The sequence below is a fragment of the Lagopus leucura genome, unplaced genomic scaffold (assembly GCF_019238085.1).
Source record: "Lagopus leucura isolate 7727_CA_CO unplaced genomic scaffold, USGS_WTPT01 Super-Scaffold_100002, whole genome shotgun sequence".
NCBI classification, from domain to species: Eukaryota; Metazoa; Chordata; class Aves; order Galliformes; family Phasianidae; genus Lagopus; species Lagopus leucura.
The window spans coordinates 12,772,391-12,798,605 of record NW_024962263.1 but is presented as its reverse complement, the minus strand read 5'-3'; the positions used below and the strand labels follow the sequence as shown (position 1 = coordinate 12,798,605).

Here is a 26,215-nt window from a genome sequence, read left to right as displayed (position 1 = left end):
GTCAGTGTTGACTTTTGAGGAGCGTTGCAGAATGAGGGAAACCTTAATGCATCACTTCTACAATAAGTAAATGTATTCTAGAGAAGATTTGAATTAGTGTTTGTGGAGGGTTGGGTTTAGCTTAATTAAAAATGAACATCACTCTTGTATAATCTGATTCATTCTAAAAGTCAAATATATCCTAGCCAAGGCAGCTCTGATGCTCTGCCCCAGTACATTTTTGGAAGAGATTTATGAATAGATTTTTTGATAGTTTTTCTTGTATGAGAGCTTATCTTGAGGTGAACAGAGCTCTCGCTTTTAGGGCTGACTAAAATTATTACACAAATACTGCCCTAAATATTGAACTTGGTGGCACAGTTACTCCAAATAGGTCACTTTTAGATATGCAGATTTAACCTCAAACAGAATATTTTTAAAAGCTGGAAATGTGGCTTCTTTGTTAATATTGATAGCTTTCTGTACCACGGTGCATTTTCTTTCCTTTTAGTTTCCAAATACTGGAGTCCTAATTAAGGAAGCTCAAAAAGAAAGCAACAGCAACAAACTTGATCCTGTTTAATCTAATATGCTTGCTCTGTTGCCAAATATGTTGAAAAATAAGTTTATACAGCAGTAGGGGTAATGAGGGGCAAGAGGGTAAAAGAACATCTTTTTTTATGGCTTTAAAGAATTTTATCTGTGTAAAGTTGACGTGGTGCTGGAATTCACACAATTTGTTCCACTGTTTACTACTTAAGTTTAAAACTGCCGAAGGACAAGGGGAGAATGTGCAGTTAACAGTGAGGAATACGTAATGAGGGCTTTCCTCCTTTGCTGTATCCAAAATTGTGGAAGGTGGGTGGGTTGATTGAACAAAAGTAAGAAGCTGAACCCTTAACGTGACAGAGAAGAGGTTGTTTTGCCGTGTAAAGTGTGATGGAGTTGTGGAACTTGCAGCTGTAAGCCTTGTATTTGGGGTGTGGTGATGTACTCCCGTTGTATGGCACTTGTAACAGCTGCACTCAGTTCAGCATTTTTCAGTAAGCGACACTGCTGTGTGTTGACAACTACATGACTAATGGCGTAGATGACTTAGCTAGTGGAAAAAGGATAATCAGTCCTTCATATTCCAAGGCATACAATGAAAAGGAGACATCTATGTCTCTCTCAGAAATTTAGTATTGCACATCTGAAGTAAAGGTGCAGTGCAAATTCTGTTTTCTTGGAAGCAGCGTGCATCCCTGTGCATGCTGAGCTGGGTTATCTGACCCTGCAGAACTTCCCCCACTTCTGTTCTGGAAGGGCAGGAAGTGTGTTGACAGCTTCTTGCAACAACTATTTCCCGCTGTAGCGCTCAGTTCTGTGGGGCAGGTAGAAGAAGAGGCAGTGAGAGACAAGGACTGAATAATGCATGACTGCTTCATGTGAGCTGCCTGTGCATGGCTGCATGTAACACAGGTAGATGAAGATGTTCAGGGGCACGCTGCCGTCCTTTGCCTGACCTGCTGCTGTAGTGATAGTATGTTTGCTGGGGAATTGCATGGGGTGTGGATGGCAGGGTGGATTTGTATCTATGCAGAAATAAGTCTCCAACACTCCTAATTAAAAAAAAAAAAAAAAGATTGTACAGAAAGTGATCCTTGATTTAAAACTTCAAACTTACAAGTTTTCTCCTGTGTACCTTTGTTATGAATATTTTCTCTGTTTCAGAAACCACTGTCTTTAGGCTTGCAGTGGAAACATCTGTGCCATTCTGGACAAAGCCTGCTGCTAGGATAGAGTAAATCATGATGGCAGTGTACGTTATGTTTTAAAAGCTCTAAAAAGAGCAAGAATAGCAAATTGAAGGAAGTGGGACATGCTGCCATATTGGCCTTACTCCTTTCATGTCAGGGCAGAGTATGCTGTATGTATGTAAATCCATCTGCACTGTGAAAAGAAGTTTTTGCAGAAAACAAAAACAAAAATAAATCTCAGTTTAATTTGTCCTATACAAGTAGTGAAGGGACCTCTAAAGCAGTTGTATCCATCTTAAGCTTGTACAGAGGCATATCTAAAACAGCTGTGCAGGATTAACTCTTTAGCATTTTTTCCCTGTGGTGGACCTGCTCTGACTAGCTGCTTCACTCATTCTTCTAGGCAGTTTATTATAGCAGTTTCTTGATACTTAGAACAGTGCATCTTGTAGTGTAAGCATTAGTTATGAGAAAACGATGAAGCTGATCTATGAAATCCCATGGCTGTTTTTCCTCAGTAAAAATAAGAGTTCTGACTACATAAAAGGTTGGTGCTGTAGACCACATTTCTACGGATAAGAAATTCTGTAGAATTTAAAATGAACTCTTGTGTCTGGTAGCAATTCTGCAAATATACCTCCAAAATAGGAGAATGTGCTGATTGACTTCTGTTTTTATGGGAATGGTTCCGAGTAAGTATAGTGAGTAGCAATTGTGTGTTACTGATAAAAATCATACCTTCATCCACCCTTGAGGTACTGGAAGATAATCGATTGTGGGTGGAAAACAGATACTGCAGAGTGTTTTAACACAGAATGTGGTCTTCAGCCTGTAGAGACAACTTGAAACCAATGGTCCTGTGGTTAAATTAGCCCTACCTTGCACATTCCTTGCCTTATCCAATTGACCTGTTTCATATGCGTTTCTAGATACTGTAATGAGTTGCACAATCCTTACAAAATCCTCCATTGCAGGGTTATTACCAAACCTCTTTTCTCTGGAGATGTGTTTGTATGGTCATGATCCTAGTGTACTGTGTTTATGTGTATATTGGGGATGGGTTGGAGGGTAAGGATTTGCTGGTCACTGAATGGGTGACTGCAGTAGCTGGTTTATTACACTAGCAGTGCTTGGAGGCTTGGAAATGAGTCTCTGTACCATATGACCTAAGAGTGAGTAGTGTTTAATTCCAACATCTATGGCATCTTCTTAAAAAAAATAAAAGCATTTCATCAAATCCAAGGCTCTTCAGAAAGGTTGATTTCTTTGAGAAAAGCAGCCATCTAGTTTTCTACAAATTTGTGAGACTAAGAGGCATCGGTAGCCTGTTTGTAACTGATTCATTATCTAGTACAGGAAAAATATCCCTGAAAGATTTTCTCATTTTTCACTGTGGGGAGGTTTTCTGTTTGTTTTGGTGTGGTTGTCTTTGCTTTGTTTTTCCTTTCTTACGGGAAATGTGTTGAATCTAAGTTTGGAAAAAGGAAACCATTTTTTCCTTCTAATACCATAAAATGACAATATTGAGATAATGCCTTCTCTAAAAATAGATCCCTAAAAATAAAACCACAGCTTCCTTTTAGCAGTGATTACAAGTTTTCTAACATAAACAAACCTCTGCCTTTTTGTATGGAAGCTGATTTCCTTTTCTGTGTATGTGTGAAAACTTCAATATTTGGGACCTTTGTTCTGCAGTGATATCTGGGCATTCTGGCTGTGGGTGGCCTCTTGTTGACTTGCATTGAAAACAGCAGATGAGGCAAAACAAACTTGAGGCCAGTTTTGTTTCTCTTTTGATTGTAACACTTGAAAGTATTCTTTCCTCTCTTTCACCTCAAAACCTATCCTTTTATGCCTTTTGTTGTTAGGGGCCAGTGGATGTTTTGGAAGTTCACTTCTCTTCGCTGTAGTGTCTCTTTTAATAGTTCAGGAGGGAAGATTTGTAGTTTGCTGTTTGCTTTTCCTTTTAAAAGCAATCAAGTGGTGTAAATTTTGACTGAGCCTCTTCTCTTAGTTTCTGTGCTAGCCACACCATAGCTTCACTTTTAATTTGTTTTTTCTTGCTGGAATTTTGAGTCTATGGTCCTTATTGCTGCCTTCAGTAAAGAGTAGCTATTGAAATACTGTACCAAGAGTGATAATGGAGAACTGGTTATCACTCACACATCTGGAATAGCTTTCAAGTAATGACCTTTGAAGCCTCTAAGTCAGCTTCTGATACTGAAACTGAATTTGTGCAGTTTCTGCATTTATGTGGGAAAGAATAAACAGATTCCAGCTAGAAGCTATGTAAAGTGTTGCAGACATTACCTTTTAAGGTGAGTTCAATGCATGAGAATCCCAAAGTGTTTTCAGTAGTCTCAGGTGGTAGGTGGTGGGACTGAGCAGGAAAAGTGTAACTCAGCTCTTAACGAAGCCCAGGGGGTCTAAGTGTCTGTGGTGTACAGATCCCACTGCCTGGTGTAAGTGCTTATCTTACAAGAAAACCCAGCAAACAAAGCCCACCAAAAACCAACCAAAACTGCTTCTTGTGTGGGGGGGGAGAGTCAGGCAAGTGAAGGACTTCGGGAAGTGCTGATAGTCTCAGTAGTGAGTCCACGTATAGCAAACACTGAAAGAAAGTCTTTGCTGGAGAGTCGCTCATTGCAAGCTTACTAGCAGTACAGCTATCTGTCTACTTAAAAACTTAAACAGAAGTTACTTGAAGAAAACAAGGTATTTCTCTGTTTTTGAGACAATGTTTCTTTTGCAAAATTCTGTGGTGAATAACAGCTTGTTTTCAGTCAAGTTGCTTCAAGGATGTTAATATTCCTTGCCCCACCAATTGAAGATGATTTGTGTGCTTGAATTAAGTTTAGTGCTTCAACTAATTATTGTCCCTTAACTCCAGGTTGCACCTTAAGTTTTGTCCTTGCAGGGACCTTATCAGTGTGAACATCCTGGGGAAACTTCCTCTAAGGCAACAGTGTTAGTATCACTGCCTGTGTAGTACTGGTATCAGTACTGGGTGTTGTAAAAGAAGAGCAGTTATACTTGTGAGGAAACAAAAAATACTGCTATCCCAGAATAACTACTTCAGGCAGGTCTGAACAGCTTGAAATGACAGAAGACTAATGCCATCATTCCGATAAACCCTCATTTTCCAGATTCTGGTTCTTAACCTTGGTCATTGGCTTTTGCATCTGTGTGACTTCTTCTGGACTTTTATCATGTAAGGTGAAAGAGTGCAACTTCTGCTTTGCAACCTGCACATATCCTCTCTCCTCACACACTCTTGTGTTACTGTTTTCACTGGCACTCCTACAGCTTTTCTAACATTCTCAAGTTGAAATGAGCTGTTTCTGCATGCTGTATACATCTTCCTTTTAGAACTAAAGAGAGGAGAGGAGGGAAGCAGAACAACCTTTGTGTCCCTGTGCCTCATCAAGATGAAGTGTTTCCTGGAGATTTCTGTCTGTGTTGCTGCACAGCCCATGAGCCTCACCTAAGGAGAAGAGGGGTTGAGAAGTGGTGGTGACTGCCTGTGGATGGTATCACACGTGTGCCTGCTGCCACCACTGGTTTCAGTAGGCAGTTTGTGCTCTCACCTATGCCTGTACATTTTCTGAATGGCTGAGATGTTTTGAAGCCTCTGCAAAGTTCTGTTTTCCCTTTTCAAGGCCCTTAGCTTTAGTCAGTATGCATCTATTTTCATGTCGGTAGGAAAACAAAAAGGAGAGGCCAGAAAAGCACTGAACTTTTCACCCTTTGGACTGCCTCCATTTTTAAAGTTGTCATTTGAAAAACACAAATATGAGGCTTTAAAGCAGCAGAAAACCTTATTTCTTTTCTTTCCTCTTCCGTTGAAGTTCTTGGCAGCCTGCATGCTTTCTCAGCTCTTGAGGGTGGAGCAGGGGCCTTATGACTTGCACTGAAGGTCCTACTGATATATGGGGCTGTGACAGTGGAGCAGGGAGGAGAGGAGGGCTAGGGTTTGAAACAAGCTTGGTTTTGAGGAGAGCTTTCTTGCTCTAAGTGGCTAGTTCAGACATTTCAAGTGTATGTATCACTGTTTAGTTAAGCTTTATGCATACATTGGTGGGATGTGATGATTATCAAGCTGTTCAAAAACAAATCCTAGAGGAAAATTATACTACTTCTCTATTAGCATGTCTGCAGCAGGTGTAATTTAACATCATCTTTGTTCAAACAGAGAATTTGGCTGCTTTCACGGTGTGGGCTGTTTAGTTATTTTAATTGTCTTCTGTTGAAGTCCTAAATAGTAATTTCTTATCTGAATAGAACTGTAGGGAATGGGCTGAGGGTAAACAGGAAAAAGATATAATTACATTTGTTTGAATTCATACTGCAGGTCACACCAAAAGATGGTCCTTGTGTAAACAAGGCCTGTGTTTGTCCGTACAGCTGGGCTCAGCTGCGTCCATTGCTGACATCCATTGTCAGCGACAGATCATTTTTGGAGTATTGCCAAGGCTTTAAAACAAAGGCTGTAATCAGACTTGTTGCACAGCTTGGTGACAGAGGTGCTATTGTACTGTCGGACAGAGGAAAGCAGTTTTTTAGCCTTGTGGAGTCAGAATAGGCAAGATTATGGATTGATGCAAGTATTCGTGGTTTTATAGCTAGCTACTGAAGAGTCACAGTGAGTCCATTCCGCATTTTCATCATGTTTAAAGTAGTTTCCTTTTTTAAAAAATAATAATTTAAATACCTTGATGTCAGTTTTTTATCCTTTTAAGTACTACTGTGGCACAAACACTGCATGTTTAAAAATAAGTATCCGTATTTGGGAGACTCCTAGTTGTTTGTCACTGGTTCAGCTCTCAGGTGGAGAGCAGTAGGACATGCGCAGGGGCAGAATTCTCCAGCATTATTTGTTGTAGTGGTATTTACAGGATAAAGCTGCATTTTATTGCTACTAGAGAAAAGATTGTTGTGACAGTGATATGATATTGTAGTGAATAGATACAGGGATCTCTGTCGTGTACTATAGTTCTATACCACTTCTTGGATACTGCATTTCAGTATGCTGTGCATGCCTGGAGACTGGAGAAAAACAAACCAAAACAAAGCGAAAACTTAAGATGCTGCAGACCAGGGCTGTGTGAGTTTTATCTGGCCATACTGTGCTGCAACTCCTCTAGTATTAAAATGGAAGACTTCACAGTAAAATAGTCACTTCACTGACTGTGAAGTGTTTAAAAATCAGATTTGGGAAATAAAGAGGAGCTATATGTTTTATCATTTTTCTTTGTATTCCTGATGAAAAATCCAGTAAAACTGATACTTCAGAAGTACTGATCTTGCTGTGTGTTAGAGCTGTATCCGTGGTGAAGCTGTTCCTTATCTTCTCTGGCAAAGATAGGTGTGGACTCTACAGCTTCTAAAGCTACGGCAAGTGAGACTGTGTCACACCATCACGGAGAAAGTCATTACCCAAACTTTTCTCCCCACTTAATACTATAGTAAATTTGACAGGGATGTCATCTGAAAGCAGGTGTCAGGGATGTGTGCAGATTTGGATGTGATTAGAAGACATTTGAGAGGGATTCTTTTGTGCAATGGCTTCACCCTGTTTGAGGAGGTATGTAGATACACACACACACACTCATAGGATCGTTAAGTCTGGAAAAGACCTCCAACGTTATCTAGTTTAACCGTCAAAGTTGAAGGTTGCATCAGATCCTATGGCAAAGACTTGTACTTCATTTTAATTTAGATTAAGAGAAAATAATTGCCTTTGCATTTGGTTCTTATCAAGTGCTTAGAACAGTTACATTTTTCTTTGGAAGAATTTAAAAATGAAACACCTAACAAGCCATAGTGAGAACTTAATACTCATTCCACGTCTGTTTAGAAAGTGCTTCTGTCAAGTCTTGTTACCACACTGACTCTTCAGTATTTCTGTTGGAGCACAGGCTTTGTTAAACCCTACCCAAATAACTTGTTGGAATACTTTATTACAGTGGAATGTCTTCTTTTCCTCTCATCTCATAGAAACCCTCATTGCTGCAGATCGTGTCTCTTCCTCAGCATACTTTTTGTTATTTGCTTGTGAGAGGGGTATTCTAGTCAGATTTCTTACCCATTATCACCATATCATACCCATTATCAACTCTGCAGTGATTCCCCACAGTGAGAAGGAGAAACCCAGTGCTTTGTTTAAAAAGTGTATCTTGTGTTAAAAGAACTATTTGCTCCTAATAAAGAACAGCAAACAAATGCATGAGCAGCCTTACTGCATTTAAATCTATTGAAATATCCCCTTATTCAGAATTTCAATATTCAGCTTGAAAACAACTGATGAAATTTTTGTGGTGAATGAGATGTTGTTCTTTGCCACTCTTCTTTGTTTTTCATCTTTTTCCTCTGTTCTCTAGGAATTTGTTACAGAGCACTATTGAGTAACGAAAAGAGAAAAGACTTTATCCCTGCCTATGAGAATAACTGTTTGTTTATATTAGTGTTCCTTGTAATGATTCAGAAGATGATTCTTAGAGTGCTGTATTGCTAACAGCAACAAAAGAAGTCTTCAATAAAATTACAGCCAATTCCAAAACTAACTCCACTTAAAATCTGCTTTTAACTTTCAGAGTCATCTGTGGAAGAGCCATTGTAGAAGTTGCCAGTGGCATGATTAATATATGTTCTTTGTATATCAGAGTGGTTGCTTTTAAAAATAAACAAAACCAACATATAAAGCCACACAAACGGGATGTTACTTATAAAAACAATTACTTTTAACAGATTTTTTTTTTTCCACAGAAGAAGTATTTGCATCTTTTTCTTGAGACCAAAGTAGAATGTGGAGTTGTTGGCTCAGTTTGAGTTATCAGTTTTGGTATTTGAAAATGTTTTGGACTGACAGGCCTTGCTGAATACTGCTGGGTTGCTTACTGCTATTTCTATCGCATTCCAAACAAGTAGTTGGAGCAACAGGATGTGTAAGCATTACACGTGAAATTACACATTCTCCTTGGAGTTTAATGGATGTCAGTGCTTTTTCATCAGCAGTTTTCCATGTGATGAGAAGTGCGCTGTACTGGGCAGGTTCTGGCACCATAAATAGGTGGAATACCTACCTTTCAGAAATGACTGCTGAGACTAGTTTATGAATAATTTTTTTCCAATACTACACGAAGAAGAAAAATAGTAGCAACAATGACAAAAGGACTGAACTAATTGAGTAACAAAAATTTGAAGCGTTTTGATGGGTGTTGGAGGACTGGATAATTAGAGGAAAAACACTGCACCGTCTGTTCCTCTTGAAGCTTATGGCTGTGTGTTTGTAATAGAGGCCACTTATCCTCAGGCTTGTGTAGCTTGCATTAGAAAGGAGGGAATGAAAAGGAAGAAAAAAAAGTCCTTGGCCTTCCTTTCAATGGCAAGCTACTTCACTTACGCCAGCGAAAAATAATCTCTGTTCAGGGTCCTTTGTGGAAAGGGCTGTATCTCTGCCCAGAAGATTAGATGATATCTCCTTCCTTGGAATTCAGAGGCTCTTACAAGTTGCCACTGGACTTTGTTTATGAAAGTTTTTTGGTTTATTTTTCTTTCTGGCCCTTAGATGTGTTTGTACTTCTCCACTCATAGCATGTGAGGCCAGTCAAAATGCCAGTGGCAAAATGATTGCTTCTCTTGCAGCGAGCAGCCAACAGAGCACATCACTGCTTGAGCACTATTTGTGCAGCCCCAGAAATCAAAGGTGTTGGTAAAGTTGTTTGCTTTTTCTCCTTTAATCTGGCCACGTCTGCTCCAAACGTGCCTTTCATTGTTGCAGCTCTTGTTCCCTCCTTCTTGCCCACCAATTCTCACTGTGTCGTATCTCAGCAAGGTGATGCTTTGTGACATGGGCAACTCCATGACTCTTTAATAAGACTCTATGAGAGTGCTTTTTAATAGGGTTGGGTAGAGAATGTAAGAAACAGTTCTTAGTGGCAGTGTTTTTGTTGTTTTTCTTAAAGCAGTAAGTTAATGAATAAGTAAATAAATTGGCAGCTTGTAGTTCGCTCAGTCATATTCTGGAGATTTGATGAGGAACAGTGTCTGTTATTTAATTTGTTGCCTATAGATCTGTGTTGTGGAATAATGCTAGCCCTGTGCAGCTCTAGGTGCATGATTTCTGTGGCCTCTGTAGAATTCGTCTCGTCTTCTCCTTTCTGGAGAAGGGTGTTACATTCACGAATCTGTTTTATCTGGTACCCTTGGCAGTATTTCAATACAATGAGAAATGCTTAGTGCTTCGTTGCTGTTCCAATTTTGTTTTCCCAGTAAGATGTAGATGTGATAACTACTTCTGCTCTTCATCGTCAGTTCTCAACTCTTGAAGCTGGGATATGATGGTGACAGCTTCTCACTTCTGCTTGCGTTTTGCCTGTGTTCTGACCAGCTGTGATGTAACATAGAGGACTTTTGCGCTGTTTTTGCTGCTGTTACTTCTCAAATACCTTAGCTATTTTTTTGGTCACAGAGCATCCCACAACTTCATTGAAAGTGAATTAATTTTCAATATTAGTTTGACAAAGATTTGCACTGTCCCCCTGCTGGCCATCTGTGGACCTGATTTCAGTACTCAGGTGAAGCAAGATTGTGGGTTAACCTGCAGCAGTGACATTAGCTGTGTTGAATTAGCTGACACTGACTCGGGCTGGGCTGTGATTTAAAAGCAGTTTACCTTGTGCTAGTAGAGGTGAAGGAAATGTTTCTGTTTTGTTATTGTATTAATGTACTGGTATACCTCTTGACTTCCAGGTTGCATCACAGCGCATAAGCTCAGTGGATCTTTCATGCTGCAGCTTGGAGCATCTGCCTGCCAACTTGTTTTATAGCCAAGACCTCACTCATCTCAATTTAAAGCAGAACTTCCTGAAGCTAAACCCTAGCCCATCCACAAGCGGAGCACTTAGTGAATTACAAAGGTAAAATCTACTGGTTCTACTGCTTTTTCTCTGCCCTTGGAGCCAAGTGACCACTGGCAAGAACTTTCCTTAAGCGATGCTAGCTAAATAATGAGTAACGTCCTCCTTTATAGGAATGATCGGATTGTAGGACTTCAGAAATCAGTGAACTTTTGTGCTAGCTAGAACAGATCAAATTTAATGAGAAACTTGGTGTTTGCCTTCTTTTCTGGAAGCCATTTTCAATCTAAAATGCAGTTTCAGACTGAATTGCTTTATATGTAACCTGCTGAGACCAGATTGTAATCCTTCAATCTGTTACTTGCATGAGAGAATGAGTTGGTCAGTTGCCCAGCAGCAACATTCTAGGTGGGACAAGGCTATGTGTGACTTCACTTCTGAGTTTTTGTTATCTCTTGAGCTAAGAAAGTCTTGATGGAAGATTTAATAAATTCAGACAGATTGCTGTCATCTTTTCTCTCTGCTCAACTGTAATTTTTCTTCCCTAGTAACAGTGACCTTCCAGGTGTTCTTTCCACTGCAACTCATCAAGAATATAACAAATGGAAAGATAGCAGCCCTTTCAGAGATGTGAATGATTTAATGTGTGTGTCTCCGAATTGTGGAATCAGCAGGCTTTCTGTATTCAGAAAGATAAAATTTCCATGCTCAATATAAACCTGTGATTTTAATTTTAGTGATAACTGAATTTGCAGAATATCTCAGAATTGTATTTGTAGATAACCATGTTCAAGTGCATGCTTTAAACCACATTTCTAAATCCTTTTCTCTGTGAAAAAGAACCCAAAAAATGCAAGATGGATTATACTGACTTTTGTATTTTGTGCAATTCCAATTTTCTTCTGGAAAAACAAACAAAATAATTGGCATAATGGAAGATGAATGAACCCAACAGGTTTAGTTCCCAAACAAAGCAGGCAGTGCTTCCAAGAGTTTGTGAACAGCTTGGAGAGGAATACTGGATTAAGTGTTCTGTGAATATTGGTATAGATCTCCAAATATGGAAATTGTACTCCAAAAGTGGAAATTTTAGCATAAGTCAGATGATGAATATAGGCGTTTAATGAAAGTTGTAATTTTTAACATTTGTCTTCTCTAAATATTACAAAGTGTATAGGAGATACTTAAATATTTTTGTGCGCAGCTAATTCTGTCTGGGATTAGCACTTATAAATAATGTGATGGGTGATGTTTTGTCTGTTTAATGTTCTCTCAGTGCTGCGATTTTGTGAATAGCAAAAAAGTTTTGCAGAAAGTCAGCATTAGTAAATGATTACGATTTTCATCACTAATGTGGGAAAGATTTCAGTTGCGAGAGTAAAAGTCTTTGAGATTTTACATAAGGGGAATTTGGAGAAGTTGACAGGTTATTGCCAGTTGTATGACTTATTTTTCATCATCCAATTTAATAAAAATTTCAAAACTTCTGGGGGCTATATGAGTTAGAAGTTGATTGGATAAACCAAAAGTCATTTTTGTTCACTCATGTTCCTTCAAATTACTGCAAAACAACTAGAAAATCTGTTCTTATTTGGCACTTTTGGTTTTTATAATAAATTCTTAGCTACAGTTGCAGCCACACACGAGACACAAAACCAGTGAATCAAGCCCAGAAGTATTTAAAGCTCCAGAAATATTCATGTGCTTAGATGTTGTGAGCATAATGCATTGGCATTTATGTACCTAGCCTTCCTGGTCCCATTTTTAATAGAATCTCATTAACAAGTCAGTCTTAAGAAAACTCGTCCTGCTATTAGCAGCTCTTGCTGTTTGCTGTTTTTCTTCATGAGTCGTTCTGGATGATCATTTAATAAATGTGCGCGGATGCGGAATCTCAAAACAAAAGGTATACCAAAGACAGAGGAAAACAGTAGCTTTTCAGTTACCTTGTGAGTAGTCTAAGAAGGGATTTAGTTATAGTAGTGAGATGGTGTGAACTTGTGTATCTGCACTGTCTGAATGTTGGAAAGTACTTACAGTTGTCTGTATCTTTTTAACTGAGCATATTTCATGCATGTGAAAGTAGGCAGTCTGAAAACACATCTCTGAAGATTAACACAACTTATTTTCATGCTTGTTCTCCCTTACATTAGGTTTGGGTTTTTTTTTAATGAAAACGGGGTGGATTTTAGCATAGGGTGGATAGGAGGAATTTTATAGTTGAGAAATTCCCTAATTGGAAGTACTTAAAGACATTTTGTGATAGCGTGTGAAGTGTCCTAGATGACATCCTAGTCATCAAATTGGAGAAAAACAGATTTGATGGATCGACTACTCACTGGATAAAGAATTGAGTGGATGGTCATGCTCAGTTGTGGTCGGTTGTTCAAGTAGAGACTGGTGACAAATTACATTCCTCAGGGATTGATGTTGGGACTGGTACTACTTAGCATCTTTGTAAGCAACATGGACAGTGAGATAGAGTGCATCCTCAGCAGGTTTGCAGATGACGCCAAGCTGAGCGGTGCGGTTGACATGGTAGAGGGAAGGGATGCCGTCCAGAGGGACCCGGGCAGGCTTTGAGAGGTGGGCCCATGCCAACCTCATGAAGCGCAACAAGGCCGAGTGCAGGGTCCTGTTCATGGGGTGGAGCAATTCCAAGCACAGAGATGGGCTGTGCAGAGACTGGTTTGAGAGCAGCCCTGAGGAGAAGGATCTGGGGGGTGTTGGTTGATGAAAGACTCAACGTGAGCAGGCAATGTGCACTTGCAGCCCAGATGGCCAGCTGTATCCTGGGTCACATTAAGAGAAGCGTGGCCAGCAGATCGAGGGAGGTGATCCTGCTCCTCTCCTCTGCTCTCGTGAGACCCCTCTTGGAATACTGCATCCAGTTCTGGAACCCCCAGCACAAGAAGGAAATTGAGCTGTTGGAGTGGGTTCAGAGGAGGGTCACAAAGATGATAAGAGGGCTGGAGCAGCTCCCCTGTGGGTACAGGCTGAGAAAGTTGGGTCTCTTCAGCCTGAAGTAGAGAGAACTCTAGAGAGGCCTTCCAGTACCTGAAGGGGGCCTATAGGAAAGCTTGAGAGGGGCCTTTTATGAGGGTATGTAGCAGCAGGATGAGGAGAAATGGCTTTAAACTGGAAGAGGGTAGATTTGGACAGACTTAGCCTAGATATTAGGAAGAAATTCTTTGCTGTGAGAGTGATGAGACACTGGAACGTTTGGCCCAGCAAGGTTGTGGATTCTCCCTCACTGAAGGTGTTCAAGGCCAGGCTGAATGGGGCTTTGAGCAACCTGGTCTAGAGGGAGGCGTCCCTGCCTATAGCAAGGGGTTGGAATGAGAGGATCTTAAAAGTCTCTTCTGACACAAACCATTCTATGAATATCCTTGTAGTCAGAATAAGCCCTAAAGCCCTTTGGGGGTCTTAGCCACTATACGCCACAGATGGAACGACTGAAGACATTCTGTTGTCTTGTCACAAATTCTACAATTTGCACTGTTTTAATGTCAGTTGATGGTTAAAATATACCATAAAGTCGAGACTTCTGTACACTGTTCCCAGACTTCTTTCCCCTTGTCTACAATCGAACTTCACAACTTTTTTCTTGAACTGCATACAATTTGGGATTAATGTTTTTGGAGAGGTGTGAAGTAAATGAATAAACCTTTATTTACTGTTGCTCTGTTTCAGTGGGCTAGGCACATTTTATATGTAATTGTTTCAGTCAATGCAATTGGGAGGGGAAAAAAAGCCTGTTTGCATTGGAAACACTGTTTGCTTGTCAATACTGAAGAGGAAGTTGTATGTGGATCTTTAATCCTGTCATGCTGCAGGGCTGATGTAAGGGGAGCAAGTAAACAAAAAGCTTTGAGGGGGGAGAAAATGCAGTAAGTCACAAAGTTTGCTTTAACAATAAAGACAACAATGCTTGATGGTTTTATCTGAAGAACAGTTATTCTGACTGTGGTTGTTAATAAGTGATTATATGGATTTTTATCTCAAGATCAGTTGGTATTTTTCCCAGAACCTGTTAAGAAATTATCTGTCTGCTCAACTGGAATCGTTCTGTGCTAGTGGCAGTAATTTCAAGTTGATTCCATGATGTATGAGAAGGCTAAAGGACTTTGGATATTCATGCAAGTGTTTCTGAAATTCCTCCTGGCTTCCAATGGAAAGGTAGCAGCTTTTAGTCTGGAAGCAGTGAACTCCTTATTAGTGGTAGGATTAAAAATAGATGCGACAAACAAGCATGCTGTAAAATCACCTTTTTAAAAATAATGTATTGCAAATATATAAATCGTAGTTGTTAATTTAGTGGAACTGTTAAGCTAAAAGTGGTTGTATCTCTCTAAGTGGTATGGAATCCAGCCATGGCTGCAGTGTACTAATCTGACTTGTCTATTGCTTTTCAATACGGCTTCCAAAGTGAGGCTTTTCTTGTCGTGAGTTTCAATGTGCATCTGTTGCACAAAGAATGCTGTACAGATTGACAGTACTCTGAAGGGCTGCCCTAAAAACTATTTATTTGTGTACACGCTTCAGTTCAGCCTTAAGAAGTAGATGTTTCTGAATGATCTGTCATCATGTTCATCTGGGAAACCCACCCCCCCAGTTCATGTTTTTGCATTTCAAGTATACATTTCCAGTGTGGAGGAGAATACATTTTCACTTTTCTAGGAATTTTGTTCTTTCTCTAGAAAGGATAGTCTTTTCCCTCTAATGAAGCAGTGTGCTCTAGGTATGTGCAAAAAATTGGGAACTACAAAGTACAGTAATGCAGGTTTGTATTATGTCCGCTAACAAAACCAACTTTGTTTTTCCAGTCTTTATGGTTGTCTTACCAGCTTTGTAATAGAGTAAGAGCTTTATTGTTGTCTTGAAGTTGGTCCAAATTTGGCTTAACATCTGTGATTCTATTTTGAAAAATAACTGCCTGGATTTAAGGTTATTCCTGCAGTGCAGTCTCTTTAAGGCAATCTACCAATTAATTTTGGCATATAGACTCAAGTCTGCATGCCAGAATTGTTGCCTCTTTTATATTATTAAATGGAAGGAGAGGGGAGAAATGTCAGGATGACTGTCTGGCACGTTGGCATAAAGGGTAATAAAAATACCAAAACTGCAGATATATTTGTTGTTTATTTTTTTTTCTTTCTCCTCTTCCCTGTGGGGTTTAAGAAAAAGGAAGGACATGAAAATTCAGGCACAACTGTGTTTTCATTTATTCATTCAACTGATGGGGAATTTGATAAGTAATGGTGAATTTGTTCAAGTTTCTTCTGACTTGACCAAACTGTCTTTTCCCAAACTGTGTAACTGATCCCCTTGCCTGAGATGACTTTATTCCAGCTGGTTCTGCATGGTGTGACATCAGTTACTTGGCTGCTGGATGAACGGGAGTCTTGTCCAGCAAAACAGAGTTCCTCCTTCCTGCTGTCTGCTGTCATCTGTGGAAAACTCTTCTGTACTCAAACTTGGAGTGTTGCCATTGACCTCATCTAGGCAAAGCCTTCACCTGCGGCATCCAAGTGAATTTCCATAGCTGCTGCAGAACCCGTCTGCCCTTATTCAGCCTTTTTTGACAAACTTAGCAGGGCAAGAAGGCTGAAATAGTTTACTTTAATTGTCTGACTTATTTAAGGCTCTTACAGCTACTCGCCTCCCTGTAAATGCAGATGCTCTGAAGAATTTCTGACACTAGGCCGGCTGCTCCTTTAGGTGATACACTATGGATGGATGAATAGATGTAACTGCAAAATGATAGAAAAATGGACAGTTTATTGTGATTAAGTTAGTGGCTAAAGTAGCAGGTACTTCTGGCATGTGAGTTTCCACCTTCATAGTTCTGCTAGCAAATGATGCTGGAGCTGAGGGTCAGCAGTGTGGCTGCTTGAAGTGATGGTCACCTGCAACCACAGAGCACAATCAGATAAACCAAATATACTGGAGATAGTATTCAGAAAACAATTGTTTAACTTAGTCTGAGTCTCTTTGTAAGCCATGTATTCTGTTGAGTGTGTAGTAAAACATCACAAGTGCTTTTGGTAAAGAGTAAGCTGAATCTGGCTTTGTTAGGCCAGGCTTTTTGGTTGTGTTCCAGACATGGTGTATGGCTATCTTGAATATACTTACCCCTACTCCAAGCAATCTGAAAGACAAGTACTGTACCATGTAATGGAAATTCCATGGTGCACATCAAGTGGCTGTGAATTTGAACTCATTTGTGAATGTGAAGGTGTGTCAGCTCCTTGCTTTGCCATGGTATGACCTATTCTTGTTAGCCCCTCTCCTCATTTTGCATATGTCAAATTAATACCGCTCCTGAAGTGGCAGCTTCAGGATTAAGTATGCTTTTTTGCTCAATTATGGCAATTAGCGTTCAGTCATGTTGTGTGTTTAAAAGCAAGAGCTGACACATGAACATTTTGCTCTAGCTTAAAATAGGACTGTTTTTGGCCAGATGAGTATCTCTGTGCTGGTCATTACAATGGAAAGCCAACTGTGCTAAGCGAGCACACCATGTCGAGCAACGTTGTTCTTCAGTTTGACTTTTTTTAAGGGATAATGTACCCTAGAACCTGGGAGGGTAGAAGAAAAGGAAGGAAAGCATTTATACTGACTTAATGTGAGGTTATTATGCTGTCATACATCAAATGAGCAGTGTTTTCTTCTTTCCTGTTACACTGTGAGGGCAACATCAATGTGTTCCCCAGCTTCTGTTAGCAATAAAGATTTGGGGGTGAGAAAACATTCTTTAGAATGCTTGAAGCCCAACGTTGTGTAAACTCGGCAGCAACAGAAAAATGAAGTCTAAAATACTTTTCTCATTTGTGATTTATAGCCATGCTATAGATGCTGCTGATGCTACTGACTGTAACTGTCTTGATATGAGAAGCGCTGTAAACAATTCAGCATTTCAAATGTGTTGATGGCAGCACTCCATAACAGGAGTGCACTCATCCTTTTGTGGATAGCATGGATAGCTTGGTGTGTGAATGATCAGAGATGAGAGGCAGACTTATTTTGGGCACAAGTTGCTGCTTATTGTAATTGACACTGCTCCATAAGAATTGTGACTTCAGCATGTTGCAGATGAACATATTTAAAGTATTTGTCTTCCAACTTTAAGTACAATTTAACAGTAAGCTTTCTTTTGTGGTTTATTTGGCATAAACTTGTGTGTGTATCTTTGGTTTGTATGTATTCAGTATTGGAGGTGCTACTCATCGTTTCTTACGTGTTATATAGACCAGTTGACCAGTACAATTCATGTCCTTAGTAATTAGATTAACTGGAACTTCAGTAAAATTCAGACAAATTAAGTCACTGAAGACCCTTAATATTAAAACATACCTTAGGATAGTGATGATAAAACACAGATTTAATTTTTTTTTCCCATGGACCTGGGGTGATTTTCCACAAGAGAATGCCTGCAGAAAAACATTTAAGTTGAACCCTGCCTTGAAGCTACTTGATGTAAACATGTATTTTTAGCTTCCTCCTTTTCCACTTCCCCACCTCAAATCCTCTTTTCTCTGTGTAACAACTTGATCTTCTGTAATTTTATCTTAAGATTGTGTTTGGAGTCTTCTAGTAAATTGCAGTTTTCACTTGGCTGATGGGCAAAAGCCTTGGAAGTTCCTGAGACTCCAGAGTAGCACAAAGCATGTAGCCTACGTGCTGATTATTAAATGAGTTAATTATTTTTCGTGGTTGACTTGAAAGTTGGAATGTTTGCATTTTGAAGCTTCTCTGTCAGCTTTTAGTTACTGACTTCCTGTCTCCGTCACTACTTTTGCACACCTAAATACTGGAAAACTCATTGGAAATGTTTTTTCCATAGTCACTGGCACTTGTATTTGTAGATGACTTTGAGGAAGCTGGGGGGCAGCTGTCGCACCACAGAATTGCCTCAGAATTGAGGGGTGGCTTTCTATCTTTGACCTAAGACTGCAATAATCTTCACGATAAATGCAGGATAGTGGGTGTTAGTTTTTAGGTTCAAGATTTTTTAGCCCTTCCTCTAAAATAGAATAGGAAGGTATTTCATTTATTTTTGTGTGTGTATGGCTAACAGCCCATATTAGCATCAGCTGGCTTACCTAGCACTCTTTTTTATTTTTACCATTCTCCCTCCAGAGATGCATTAGTCATTGTTTCTGCACGGTAGCATTTCTTTTCCCTGCAGCAGTAATTTCATTGCAAGATTTCATTTATTCTCCATCTAACTCTGTTCCAAACTACTTCTGCCTCCAGCATAGCATGGAGTGTTCAAAGTCTGTGCTAGTTCTGGCCATGAGTTTTCCTTCTTTCTTGTCTCCATCTTCGTACCAAAATACCAATAGGTGGCACAGCATTCCAGTGCCTGTTGGAAACAATTGTAAATATTAAGTGTATTTAGTTTGTCTCTTGGGGTAAAAATCCACAACCCCTTTGACGTGTGCTAATGAAGGCACTATTTGTGTTTTCTTGTTGATTTTTTTTTTTTTTTTTTTTTTTCAGTGACTTGGGTTTGATTTTTAGATAATACTGAAGTTGTGTATCAGTTAATTGTGACAGCTGGCAAGGTTTTTTTAAGGGTCGTCTTATGTTAAAGATTTATAAGTGGCTTAATGCTCAGTGCATTTTCTGTTCTTGTTTTCTAATTGGGGCAGAAGTGCTTTGAGATTAGAATGTGTTGGGCCAACACAGAGGCTATGGATGCATTGGCACATACTATCAGTGATGACTGCCATCTGAAATGAAGGGATTTGTAGGTGCATTTTTGCTTCTGTTATCTTGTAATACAAAAAGCCTGCTCACAAAATAAAGGGCTTGAGAGTTAATAAAGGGAAAGTTAAGTTTAAATAAAACATCCCAGAATAAACTGTGCCAGAAAAGAAACTTCTCCCATGTATCAGATTCTGACGCAGATCTTTTCATTCATCCATTTACTTGCCTTTCGGAATACCTCCCAATGCTTGTTAGGCACCTATATAATAACATTGCTGAACACGCGTGCTGGCTAATTGAATAGTCCTCCTTTTGGTGTTTTTTTTCTTCCCATTCTTGGTCATTTTTAGTAGGGCAAGCACATGCAAGTTGCTTCTGTGGCTGACTGGATAAACCAAGGGGATTTTGAGTTTGTGAAACACCAAGGACAACATTTTGAGATCAAGCTTTTACATCCTGATGGATACCACCTAATCAAAATTCTGAGAATTTGTCTGTCACTACAGAAGTCCTACTTTAGTTTTGCTTTATTTCCCGTTTTTTATTTAAACCAACCCATTATAATGAGATTCTTTGTTTGAAAGGCAGTAGCATCTATTTGCATGAATGGAGCTGGGCTGAAGCAAACCACAAAACTGTGTTGAAGTAAGTGAGGTTCCTGCACCCTGTAACCAGCATCACTGAGGTTGTCTTAGCATCAAAAAATCTGTTGAGAAGTACAGTACCACTTCAGTACAGGATCAGATACCACAGAAGACCATTTCAGAAATGAAGTATGTTATATGGATTACAGGGATCTGATCTGTGTTATATGCATTTAGTATGTTGTTCAAGAGGACCTATTTTTCCGTACTAGCTTAACATGACTGAATCTTTTGCAAATGGTGCTGAACTTGAGTGCCTGGAAGTTTCCATGCTTGTTCTGAGTACATAAACTAAAAGCACATGTAATTTTTATTTGAATAACCAGGCTTACTTTGTGTTAGTTGTTGCAAAGCAGCTTGGTGTGTGTTACGCTCCACTACTTTTTGTTTTGTTTTCTTTCCTCATCTCTTTGTAGATTCACCAAGTTGAAGAGCCTTAACCTCTCCAATAATAATTTAGGAGAATTCCCACTGGCAGTTTGCAGTATCCCAACCCTGACAGAGCTCAACGTGTCCTGCAATGCCCTCAGAAGTGTTCCAGCAGTTGTAGGCGAGATGCACAAGCAAGTATTTTCTTAAAACTTACTGTACACAGCCTTATAATAAAGACAACAAACATAACTGCACATAATCTTCTATGAAAAGCAATATAAACTAACTGGGTTGTGTCAGAGCAAACTGTCTTGAAGATCTATATTGAAGCAGTTCTGTGCTACAAGTAGAGTAAGCTGTCTTTGTATCTGAAACTCTACCAGTTCCCAGTATTTAACACAAGGGTCACCTTCATGGTGAACAGAATCTTTAAGCCTTGCTTACATGCTTCAGTCATCACATACGTGGAGGTGTTTGAAGATGTAACGTGTCTACTAGCATGGCCTAAATTTCATAGTTACCAAGGCTTTTAATTGTTCAGTATCTTGTGTAGTATCTTGTGTAGTAGAAGATGTTAAACCATTGTTCCTTGGTTTTTCTTCTGCCCTTTGTGTATTTTATTTCACTGTAACCACAGCAGACTTGTATGTTTATAGTAAGGATATGTGATTTAACAGGTCACTCACATTCTTCACTCTCCCTTCCCCTCCCCCATCTGTAATAGCTTGCAGACATTTTTGCTGGATGGTAACTTTCTCCAGTCCCTTCCTGATGAATTGGAGCATATGCATCAGCTCAGCTATGTGAGTCTGTCCTTCAATGAATTCACTGACATTCCAGGAGTATTAGAGAAGCTGACTGCAATGGACAAACTCTGTATGTCAGGAAACTGTATGGATACACTCAACTTGCAAGTGTTAAAAAGGATGCCTCATATTAAACATGTGGACCTAAGGTAGGTTTTTGAAAAAGGAGGAAAAAAAAATCAAAGTTGAATCTAAATTAGTGGTATTGAAACAATTTATTTAGTTGTCATAATAACCTCTGGGCATGAATCTGTTGTGTTAGTTCATGTTTCTGACAGTTGCATAACTCCCAGCACTTGCAGGGACTCAGTGCTTTTTCTTTGATGAAGAGGTCGCACCTAGGATCAATAGTTAGGATAGTGAGTTTTGAAGGACTAGAATATTTACACCAAAAGATCAAATGAAATGGTGCATGGGCTGCTGGTGACTCCTGCAGTTCTAGTTGGTGCAGGATTAGTATAATATAAATTGTAGTTTCTTATCCGAAAAAAAGCTTCTATCTGAAACTTTACAGATACGTAAGATGATGAAGAGGGAAGTCAAAATGAGTGGATGAAAACAGATGCTTTCATGTTTCTTAGTCTGTTACAAAGCCTAGTCCACAACAAGTAATAGTATTTTATTGATGCCTCCTTAAAAAGATCCTTATTACAAATGGCTTTTGTGTGCTGCTCATTCTAATTGTCTTGGGAGAACCCAGATTTTGCAAGCAGCTGAGCATAATGCATAACCTTTACTATGATATCCAAATAGTGATGGATTTTGGAACTGCTTAGTTAAATTTAACTGTTCAAGCTAAAACTTAATGTGCTGTATTGTTCTGTAGTTGGCAGCTTTTGAAATGAAGAAAAGGCCAGCATAAGTATGTCAAGAAAATAGATAAAATGATGAAAAGTTACCTCTCTATCACACAACTTTTAACTTTTTGTTAATTCGCTTTCTCCTGTCCTTTGTTAAAGTCTTCTACTTAATAATCAGTGCAATTCACTTTAGTGTAGTTGAAGGCTGTATCTTGTGAAAGTGTAAGTGATTGAGATAAGTGGTATGACTTCTCAAAGGTCTTTGTAAAGCTGTCCTGGCTATTTTTTGTCTGTTATGTTTGTGAACTGTACTTGCTGTGCTGTGCAGTGCTTTGCTTCATTGAAACCAGAAGTAAACACTGCCTTGTAAAATGGAAGCAGAAAAGAATAGCCTGTGATGGTGGAGGAGGCTTATTCCATAATTTCATTTAGTGGAAAAGTGAGGTTACTTTGAAAACATGCAGCTGTTGTACAGATCTGAAACAAAGAACTACAGCAAAACAATAGGTAGGTACCTTCATGCTCAGCAGGGAGGAATAATGAGCCAACACAAGTTGATGGACTGGTTTTAGTGTTCTGTTCCGGTCTGAGAATTTGAACTCTTTGAAGTGCTTTGCCATCCTAAAGATAGCTGTTACAAGGTAAAACTGCTTCAATTTCAACTTCCTGAGTGTTGGCAGCAGCTGCACTGCGGTGAAGGTGTGATAAACAGCTGTTTTCTTTATCTGATAGACCCACTTGTCTTGGGTTTTTGCTTGGCTTTCTTCCGACACCCTTCTCAGGCCTCTGAATTTGCCCAGTGTGGAACGTGATGAAGTGGCAAGCGAGTCTGGGAATTCATGAATCCCAGTTTGCCTTTTCAATAAAGTAGGGGACATGAATACTTACAGACTTCTTGTCTGCTAGGATCTCATCTTTCCAGGAGATGCCTGTGGTACACCTGTGTTTTTATCTTTTCTGTACTATCAGGCACAGATAATCATTTATTTTTACGATTACACGTAACAGTACGACACAATAACAATAGCACGTAGATTGAGCTTTTTATCAGTGGTTTTCAGAAGGGAGCCTGGTGTCATCATTCCTTTGTCATGATGGGTAAAACAATAGAGCTGATGCATCCTGTTTTTGAAATCCCACAAGGGTACAGAAACTTACTTAAAAATCAAAACTCATTAGAACCTTGAGGTATGCTAATTTAATCCTGAGCAACTGATGGTGAAGTGAGCATTGGTTTGTCAGCAGGACCCTCTCATGTAACTACATTTAATCTCGCTTTTTGTCTGCAAGATTGAATTCAATTAGGAGATTGGAGGCTGATGAAATAGACTTTCTCCACCACGTGACCCAGTTGGACCTCAGAGACAACAAACTTGGAGAGCTGGATGCAACAGTATTTAACAACGTTGAAGTGTTACACTGTGAAAGAAATCAACTGGTAACTCTGAAAATTAGTGGATATTTTCTCAAAGCCCTGTATGCTTCCTCAAATGGTAAGTGTGTTTCCAGGGCAGCTGTGTTGTCATCTGCTTTCTGGTTTTTGTGCCTGGCTCTCTGTGGGACGCTTATGGAGTATAATATACATAATTGAGAGGAGTCAGGAGTCTCTTGAAATGGCTCTGGGATAAAAGATTTTCATGTATGCTATGTCATGTTACTGACAACTCAGCTTCAGAATTGGCTTCCAGATAGCACTGTAACACTGATTTGGAGTTCTCAAAACCATGGAAATCTTAGAAATTGGGCCAAAATTCTTTATGTCATCAGGGAGGGGTCTCGAAGCTGTCATTTATGTACTTTATGAAGTAAATAAGGAATTTATTGCTTCTCCCTGGACTTCGAGTTTTGATGAGTGTCTGTGAGACAAACTAAACATTTTTGCTACTACTTCTAGCTACTTACTCTTGCTGGAAAGCTATAAAACCTAGCATGAGTAACTTTGTTTGCTTTCTATAATACAAATGACATAGCCTTTTCTAGTTGAATATTTCTGGTGTTTCATTAATAAGATTTGTTTAATCTCTCTGTAGAAGCTGCTGTGTTACTTTAACACTCAATTTTCACTACTATTTTTATTGTTTGGAGTAGTTTGGTGTGGAATAAACAAAACACCAGCTCAGACAACTGTGAATTTTCTGAACAGTCTGCAGTGCTTGGTTGTCATCTTAACGATATCCAGAACTGTGCTATCATTAAATATTCATGTAAGGATATTTGTAACGAAGGAAGGTTTAATATGATCTGAGCATGTGCTATGCAGTGTGAGCTGAGAACCCAAGTTAGCCTGGATCTTGCTATCAACTGTTTGTTTGGTCACATTGCCAGCAGGAAGAGCATGATGCTGTCCTCTCTTTGCACCCACAGCTACCTTGTTTTAAGTCTGTCTCCGAAGGAACAGTGATGTTTGTTATATCCATGTCAGTGGATTTTTTTTATAAGCTTAAACACCTGCTGGTTTTGTTTCAACATCCGTGCTAAGCATCAACTACCTAAAAGTTTAGGATATGAAACACAGAGTCAATCAAAATATGCTGCTGGCTGTAGTTGAGGAGCTGTGAAAAGTTTATACGACTACTTGTAACCAGAAACTCTTGGGTAAAGGATAGAAAAATGCTATGTCTTGCCATAACCCAGAGAACTCCAGAAGTATTCCTTAGCTTACTGTTTCAGAGCAAAGAATCCATGGCTGTACTGACAGTGGGGGGAAAAAAGAGAGTACAGGCTATTTGGCTAGAGCAGGCAAACTTGCAGAAGATGTGGCAGAAGAGAAGCTCCAAATCTGGGGCAATAGTGGATTTTGTTATGAAAATTTTTAACTCCCTGTTTTCTCTTCTCTGATGAATTATGTGGCATCTGTCATATCAAATACAGCCTCATATAACAAGCATACTCAGACATAATAGAGGAAAAAAAACAACCAGATCCGTAGCAGCTTTTTTTAGCTTACTGAATTATCTGAAATCTGATTGTTCTAACAATACTTAAAGTACCTTTTACAGAGCAGCAAATTGCAGAGCTGTATTGTGTTTATTTTCTCCTCCTAGAACTTGTTCATCTTGATGTGTATCCAGTTCCTAATTACCTGACTTACATGGATATTTCTAGGTAAGAGTATTTTTTTTCCTTGGGTTTGTGAAATACGTATTAATTGAGTTTATGGAGAAGGAACATTGAGCGTTTTACAGAGTTGAAGTGGAGGTAGGAATTGGACCTTGAGATGCGACAGAGCTGATGCTCAAAGTCAGTTGTTGTCCAGTAGAAAAAAAAACCTAACAACTGTTCCCTGCTTCCTCTTAACTTTTTGATTTTAGCCTGCTTTAAAGCTCTTCTAAACTGTTGAGGATGATGTAATGTGTGTTTAGGGTCCTATTTGTGAATTTAAAATCTGCAAGAGCTTAAATACAGTTTGCCTGCTTTTGCATCTGCGTATGCTAACTGAAGCAGTGGATATGTGAATGCGTGTGCAATCAATCTTGTACACTTATTTTACACTACTGGCTTTTGTCTTTAAGGCAGGATACGTGAGTGCCCCATTGTGCTTAGCTGAATGTTTGCAGTGCAGCTATTTGGAAAAACTTAACTTCTAGAATGGCTAGCTTCAGTGAAGAAAAATGCAAGAAGAACAAAACCCTCGGCTTTTAAGATGCACAGAATGTTTTACTCTCTTTAGTGAAGAGTAGCAGAGCAGGCTTCAGAATTGAATTTATAGGGCATCAAAGAAATGTTTCCACTTGACACCATGAATATTTTTTAACAGGCATCTTACAAATGTGCACTAAAACAATTTCCTTTCCTCTGGAAAGACAACTTCCTGATACTCTTAATACTTCTTCCCTGATACTTGGAAAGCAGCTTTTTTTCCTTTCTTGGTTAGAGGCCACATATTTTGGGAAGTAATAATGTGAATCATAGAATCATAGATTCTATGTGATTCAATGTGATTCAGCTTTAAGCTGCTGCTATAAGTCTTACTGCAGCATCCTTAAAGGGTATGATCTCACAAAGTGTACGTGTAGGAGAATGATTTGGATAATGATCTGGTATACCTCATTGTGCTGTTTGTTTACAGAAATCATCTGGAAAACCTGCCTGAGTGGGTATGTGACAGCAAAAAACTGGAAGTGTTGGATGTTGGCCACAATCGGATAAGTGAGCTGCCTGCCCGGTGAGTCTTGCAGACCAGCTGCAGAACGTGGTACAGGATAAGCAGTTCAGAAATAATTGCTGATTCAGTGTTTAGTCTGTTCCAGTGATTGTCAGGCAAATTTTATCTTCTGTTTGATTTTATTTTTACCTTGTGGA

General features: G+C 39.3%; 1 protein-coding gene across 1 annotated transcript in view; it reads left to right on the top strand.

Moving 5' to 3' along the window:
• Positions 1 to 26,215, top strand: part of PHLPP1 (PH domain and leucine rich repeat protein phosphatase 1) — a 131,251-nt gene that overhangs the window by 77,249 nt on the left and 27,787 nt on the right. Inside the window, exons 4-9 of the mRNA XM_042868708.1 lie at positions 10,470 to 10,636; positions 20,352 to 20,498; positions 21,032 to 21,262; positions 23,204 to 23,406; positions 24,958 to 25,018; positions 25,983 to 26,078. Coding sequence (XP_042724642.1) covers positions 10,470 to 10,636; positions 20,352 to 20,498; positions 21,032 to 21,262; positions 23,204 to 23,406; positions 24,958 to 25,018; positions 25,983 to 26,078 — 905 coding nt within the window. The remainder of the gene's footprint in view (positions 1 to 10,469; positions 10,637 to 20,351; positions 20,499 to 21,031; positions 21,263 to 23,203; positions 23,407 to 24,957; positions 25,019 to 25,982; positions 26,079 to 26,215) is intronic.